The sequence below is a fragment of the Triticum aestivum genome, chromosome 7D (genome assembly GCF_018294505.1).
Source record: "Triticum aestivum cultivar Chinese Spring chromosome 7D, IWGSC CS RefSeq v2.1, whole genome shotgun sequence".
Taxonomy (NCBI): domain Eukaryota; kingdom Viridiplantae; phylum Streptophyta; class Magnoliopsida; order Poales; family Poaceae; genus Triticum; species Triticum aestivum.
The window spans coordinates 621,638,071-621,645,152 of NC_057814.1; the positions used below are offsets into that span (position 1 = coordinate 621,638,071).

Genomic DNA, 7,082 nt, shown 5'->3' on the forward strand with positions numbered 1-7,082 from the left:
TGCTTCTAGCGTCATCGGAGGGTGTGTGGAGATTTGTTTTCGGCAGATCTCGTGATATTCGGTCGGCGTATGTCTTTGGTGGATTTGGTCTTTGTTCGTGTGTCTACAGATTGGATGCTTTCCACCTAAGCTTCCCTTCAATGGCGGTGGTTATTGTTCTGGCGCGCTGGTCCTTTAGGGCCTTGGCACGATGACTTTCTGACTATCTACTACAACGAGTTTTGCCCGAGAGGGGCGATGATGCCTACAGGCTTTTGGCTCGCTTCAGTGCTTGTCGTCGCTAGGTGGTCTGGAGATCTGGATGTAATTTTCATTATTTCTGGTATTCGTTGTACTATCATGATTGATGATGAATAGATTGAAGTTTTCCTGAAAAAAACAAATATCTCCATTGTCTTATAAATTAACCGAAGTCGGTGATGATGATGGTGAGTTCACTCCCCCGCTTCACACCGATTTCCCTCACCCATTTATCGGAGTGATTTTTTTCAGCCCCCCTGCTCTTTTACAAATTTACAACTATATGTCCTTATTTTTACAAAGTAACCATTGTAAGTTTTCTAAAAAAAGTAATCACGTCCATGTGATTTGGATTTTTTAAAACAACCAACGCTAGAGTTGGTAGTTATCATCGAAAGAAAATCTAATAAATTTTTATAATCCTAACCCGAATTATAGTAGTTTCATACTATTTACTCCATCTATCGCCTCTACATGATTGGCCTTAGCCAAGTTAACCTTCACCCATTGGTCCGAATAAGCTACAGTAAACTAAGCAGGGTTGATCAGCCATCGTCACAACGCTAATGAATGGGCACCCGATCGATCATTGTTGTAGTACCAGTGGTACTGATGGTAACTAATCTGCTTTATTGTGTGCTAACACATATACAGGGCGCGCGTGACATCGCTTTCGAAACCGGCTGCTTGCCCCTTAGTAGGGGAAAAAAGAGGGAACAATTAGCTATCGTGCATCGTCACATTTTAATCCACTGTTGATCACCGTTATTGCTCAGTTTTATCCGATGTGCATCACATCGATCGCGTCCCGTCGTCGTCGGGACGGGCCAGCCGTCGATGTCAAAGCAGATCAGAGTACCCCTGAACCAAGTTATTGGATCGACTACCACGTAGTTTTCATGCATCACAGCTAGCAACAGATTAATTAATCCGTTGATTAGTCATGTGGTACCACTTACTACTCTTGAATGGATGCTCGAGTTTTATTTGAATTTGTGGTTTTTTTCTAAAACATAGTATTGACGTAGACGCTCGCAATATGCGTGCACAAGTACCTCTACAAGCATACACCCTATCCTTATGAATTTTTTAAAGACTGAGTTGGCAGATTGATTCTCCATAATTATTTCCAGCCTTTTTTCTTCATAATTTATACGCGGGGTTTCCGTAATGTAGGTAAGATCAGAGACCTTTGTCGAGTATTCTTTACACATATCATGACTTATATTCAGAAAAGATATATTCGAATCCATTATCATGTTTGGTTTGCAGCCAAAACATGGCTAGACAATGTTTTAGCAAGAAAACTTTTGATAATGCCAAACATTGACAACTTCCGTATAGACTGGAAAAGCAGTTTGGTAGGCAACAAATTGACTGCCCATGTTTTGGCTTAGCCCACACCTTGACCAGCCAATTTTTGGCATCAAACCAAGCATACTCTATATGTTTCTAAAAGGCAGTCGGAACCCGAGCTGAACTTCTCATCATCATTTTGTTTGCACTATCATCCTTTTCCTCTTCATTGGGAAATACACATAGCTTGCATATCTTATACTCCCTTCGTAAAGAAATATAAGAGCGTTACAGAGGGAGTATTAAAGAGGAAAGGGTAAGAAATCCAACATACATCGTCACAAAAGCCGTCACATCATCCACCAATTTACAACTCATGCTATTATTCGACTACCTCCCTCCTAGCTAACGTCGTTGGAGAATATCTGGTGCTCCAGCAGCTACGGTGATACGGACTGAGATCTACTGGCTCCCAGGAAGTCTGCAACTTTTTGCAAAAAATTCTTCTAGGAGTTTGAAAATTGCGCATAGGTCCAGCAGATCCTGGATGCCCTCCCATCTGAGACCCGACGTCCTAGGAGCCCGTATCACGGTAGCACCTGAGCCTCGGTAGCACCAGATATTTTCCCCTAACGTCGCATAGAAAGCTCGATGATACGAGCACACCAAACCCAGATGACACCAGTGCACACACACCCGTGCAACACGTCTTAGGGTAGTGGCAGTCGATGGGGACGCCAAGACAATGACATTCATGTTTACAGATCTCCCAATGAATGGCATGTACTCCCTTCGTTCGTTAGAAAGGGCAATCCCTCCCCCCCCCCCCTTCGATTTTTCAATGAAAACCCGGGCCGAACTTCTAAAAAGCACCTATCTTTCTTTGCATGCATGAGTGCATCCTTCTTGGTCTCAGGGTTTGCGAATCAACCAGAAAAGAAGGCTGAGGAAGTATAAGGTGTATCGATTTTCATGCAAAACAAACTTGTGTATGTTTGACCAAGAGTATAGATTAAAATATTGCCTCGAACACATCCCAATGGCACCATCGACACTCGAGACCAGATTCAGGTGGTCTAGTTCAACCCATTGGCCCGGTGGAGCACATGTGATTTCTTACCACTAGGGTAACCGATGAGCCGATAGGGACCCATCGAGACAAAACCATTTGACCCTAGGGTCATAACAGGCCGCGTTCGTAGCACACAACCACCACCGCCGCATGATAGTGCAAGATGCAGGCTCATCATTGGTCGCCACCGTAGTATGTCGCACTCTACTGGTTTCTCCACCGACCGCATCTCATCTCTGCATGGTCTTCAAATCTTCCCCACCGTTGGAGCAGGGCAAGCCGCCGGTCGTCGGAACATGCCGAAGGCACTCGCAGCCGGGGAGCAGACCCACAACGTCCCCTTCCTTATTCCCCCTTGTCTCTCCTCTCCCCGTCGATCCCCAACTCGTCCCTGCCACTAGATGCAGCCTTCATGAAGTTGGTATTGGTACCTGGTACTGGTAGCACTACCGACCAAGGACGAACCGACGAAGCCAAAGGTGGCCCGTTACACTCCAGCAGAAAGTGAGGGCGAAGCCTTGAAACTAAAAAATTGTAACATGTTCGATGATCCAGTAACAAGGCTAATCCGGACAAGACCACTTGAATCTTGCACTCAAACTTCCCTAAGAGTGAGGAGTGACGACACCCCTGTGTTGCCATGCGGTGCAGCGAGCCTCTGGCAATTACGACCGCCGTCGACTCCCGTCGAAAGCACGCCTCATAAAAAAGTCCTTAAGGCGACGGTCAGGGTCTCCACCCTAGATCCATTCTTCCTTTCCCTCAAAAAAAAAAGATCCATTCTTCCTCCACCCCCTCCCCCAGTGGACCCCATGATGGCCAACCGTTCGCTCTCTAAGACCAAGGAGAGAACATTCACCATGGAGAATTCTCCAATCAACTAATTAACCAACCAATAAAAACGCCCCCGTGACCTTCCCACTCTCGCAATAACAAACAAGACTCCCAAAGATATTAATCCTCCACCCAACCGAAGCTCCGATTAATGGCGGCATGTGGAGCGGCTTACCCGGGAGGGGAAAGGGGACGAAAATATCTTGCCCGGGGTGGCACGTAGGCGGGCGGCATGGCTCCCGCGCGGCAGCCATTGATGGCCGCACGCGCAGGGCAGGTGGCAGGCAGGCGGGCAGCAGCCATGACCACGGTGGGGTGGGTCGATGGCGTTCACGTCAGCAGAGCCTCGCCTTCGCGAGGAAGAAAAGAAAGGAGGGCGCCGGAGGCAAGCCGAACCTACCGCCTCCGCACGCGAATTCAATGCGCCGGTCACGAGTTGGTTGGCGCCATAAAGTCTCCCCCTTTCCCATCCCCCTCTCCTCTTCTTTGCTGCCGTCCCTCCCTCTCTCTCTCTTCCTGCTTCGTCCTCATCGGTTGGCTCCCTTCCTCGGATCCCTCGCCAGACCCCCGATCCAGCTCCGCCGACCGACTGCTGTTGTTCTCTCTGTCTTCTCCGTGTGTGTGGGCTGGTGATCCAAGGGGGTGGAGTGGGGAGTGGGGAGTGAGGCGGGCGTGTGGTGGATGGATCCGTCGGGCGCGTTCGCGCGGAGCTCCAGCAATGTCTCGCTGGCGTCGCTTGTGAGGAGCGGGAGCGGCGGCAGCAGCGGGAGTAGTGGGAGCAGCCGCGGGAGGGGCGGGAGCCGGAGGATGGTGCGCCGGGTGCTCCGCGGCGTCATCACCTTCATCTTCGCCATCGGTACGGACGCTCTCCCCCTCCCCTCCTCTGTTTCGCTTACACCGGCTCCAAGCCAGTCTTGATTTCTTCAGATATGAGATTTTGTTGTCAAGTGCACCCTAGCTTCAAGCTCCAGTTCATCCTGGCGAACTTCTAAGGAAAACAAAGGGGATATTTTGATTGTTTAGTCATGGGGATCCTGCTCTGGTCATGTGTGTAGGGGGAGCAGGATCCGAGCGGCGCTCTCCCAATCTTGGCTCACAGTTTCTATTTCTTCTTCATTTCTCAATCTTTGCTCGCAATCTTTTTTAGGGAGCAACAGATTCTTGATTTGCACAACTAGAGTTTGGTTTCCACTGCTGAAAATAAAAGCAAAATTGTGCTTCCAGCGATTCATTCAGGCCCTGTGCAGAGTGTTCTCCCCTAAATTAAGCGTGTGGTCTTTGTGCAATTTGGGCTGATCTGCTTCACAGACCGTGCAATCTTATTCCTATGCACACACTCTGCTTTTGACAAATTCTGTACAGACTACAGACTCGTGTTCGGAAGATTTGACATATGTGTAACCTTTGCTCTTGTGCAGCCGGGCTGTTCCTGGGAGCCGTCACCGGCGGGCTGATCGGCCTGGCCACGGAGAGCGGCCTCTTCCGCGGCACCGGAATCGGCGCCATCACCGGCGCGCTCGTGTCCATCGAGGTCGTCGACTCCTCCATCCGCCTCTGGCGCTCCCGCCGGTCCGGGATCTGGAGCATCTTGTACGTGGTAAGCAGCAGCACGCCAGCACCAGATATGAGACGCTTGATTCAGTCCTTGGTTGGCAGCAAGTAGCTAGGAGCAGGACAGCAACTTTGCAACTGACACGCTTGCTTGCTTGCCTGCACTTCCTTTGTTTGTCAATGTATCCTGACTATCCGTGCGTGTTGCTTAATTTACATAGACTAATTGTCGCCCACACCATTAAAAAAATGTTTCCGTTGAATGTTCATCCCATAGTCAAAACATCTCTTTCTTCCTTTTCTTTCTGAAATAATGTTAGATTATTATAATTTACAAGCGACTTGAGGTGCATTCTTGCTCATCGATCCTTGTCGTCCTCATCATCATGTTGTAGTTGTAGTTGCACACAATTCCTCTGAGATTGCAACCTGAATAATGAACATATATTCTGATGCTTCATAACTTTGGTTAGCTTAGCTGAAACTTTGTGGTCTGATTGAGCCTAACACAAAGCTTTCAACTACTCGGCTATGCAGCTTAATGTGATCTACAGCCTCCTGACGGGCCGGCTCGTCCGTGAGAAGGTTGATCCGGCAGTGCAGCGAGTGGTCCGCAGCCAGGTCAGTTGATCATTTGCAATTCTGCATCAGGCATGCATGGTTTGATCCAAAGCTGCTGTCTGAAACCAGTTGCTGAATATTGTTGACAATGTCATGCTTGTTTTTCTGGGCATACAGATGAATGCAGTGGACTCATCGCAGTTCAGGGAGGCCCCTGACCTCTTCGAGATCGAGGGAACCAACGGCATGCCGAGGGCGTCCATCGACAAACTGCCCGAGGGCACTATCACCGAGGAGTATAACCGGAATGCCGTCGGTGACCTCTCCGGGTGCTCAGTATGCCTGCAGGTATGAAAGCCACACATCATCTCTGAAACCCACTATCTCCTAATAGCACGAACTCTACTTAATTGGTCACCATATCATTGCACTATGTGAAGTGAACATTCTGAATATCTGCTCATTCATCTATGGTCATTTATTTGATTTTATCTCGTTCTTTTATAGTCTGAATTTCTTTTGTTCTTTTGGCAAGTTTGTCTGTAAACATTCTGAATTTCTGCCGTGTTGCTCATTCTGCTGTCATATAATTATCTTTTGATCTTTTTGGTCTGCCTGAATTCAGAAATCCTCACATACCTCAAAACATAAACCGCTCAGCTCTTTCTGTAACATGAACATTCTGTTCATACTCTTTACACTCTCGAGCTCATTGTTTCTTTAGCTTGTCGGTTGTTATTTCTCAGTGATGGAAATTTATTTATCTGAACATTCCGTTCATGTTGGTGGTGGTTTTCAGGATTTCCAGATTGGGGAGAAGGTGCGGAGCTTGCCCGATTGCCTGCACGTGTTCCACGTGCCGTGCATCGACGGCTGGCTGATCAAGCACGGATCATGCCCACTCTGCAGGAGGAAGCTCTAGATCATCATCCACGACCGACGACGACGACCGACGAGGAACTTCTGAACTTGTGTCTGCTGCTATTAGGAAGGAGGTCTTGCTCTGCTTGCTGCTTTGCATGCTGTGTGTGCGCGCGCTATGCCTGTGTTGCTGTTGCTGCTGTTAGGAGGCTGACATATCTATAGAACGAACCCTAAATTTATAGAGCTCTTTTTTTTGCCTTCTTTTCTTTTTGCGTTTTGATTTTTGATCTCTCTCTTCTCTCGGTGGATGTAATATAGTAGTATGTACTACCACTGGAACAAAAAAAGCACTGGACCGGCTTGCGCTTCGTTGTTGTTCTCCGGACTGATGAACTCCTCAGATCATCATGTAATGTTATATATATCACACCGCTATTGTACAATATCATGCGTGCATGGTCTTCGCGCAATGTTGATCTACTCGAAGGCCGATTTGTAGGGCAAAGTCGGTGAAGAGCTTCATATATCTTGAAAATTTGGAAGCCCAGCTCTCTAGTCAGTACTAACATTTTGAAGTGGTTAGCGACCGTGCTATGGATACCAAAGTTCTTGATGTCAACTCACAACAATAGCTTACCTTGAGAAACAATGTCCATAGTATGAG

The 7,082-nt window shown here is 47.9% G+C and overlaps 1 protein-coding gene across 1 annotated transcript; it reads left to right on the forward strand.

Annotated features, from left to right (window-relative positions):
• The first annotated feature begins 3,674 nt into the window (after positions 1–3,674).
• On the forward strand, positions 3,675–6,861 carry LOC123165797 (NEP1-interacting protein 1). The gene is made up of 5 exons (XM_044583529.1): positions 3,675–4,298; positions 4,861–5,039; positions 5,531–5,614; positions 5,732–5,902; positions 6,354–6,861. The coding sequence occupies exons 1-5, from the start codon at positions 4,124–4,126 to the stop codon at positions 6,474–6,476; spliced, it is 732 nt and encodes a 243-aa protein (XP_044439464.1). The 5' UTR covers positions 3,675–4,123; the 3' UTR covers positions 6,477–6,861.
• The last annotated feature ends 221 nt before the right edge of the window (positions 6,862–7,082 follow it).

Coding starts and splice junctions, on each gene's coding strand:
- LOC123165797 (XM_044583529.1), top strand. CDS start 4,124: ATGGATCCGTCGGGCGCGTTCGCGCGGAGCTCCAGCAATGTCTCGCTG. Junction 5,615..5,731: donor AGCGAGTGGTCCGCAGCCAG/GTCAGTTGATCA, acceptor CTGGGCATACAG/ATGAATGCAGTGGACTCATC. Junction 5,903..6,353: donor GGTGCTCAGTATGCCTGCAG/GTATGAAAGCCA, acceptor GGTGGTTTTCAG/GATTTCCAGATTGGGGAGAA.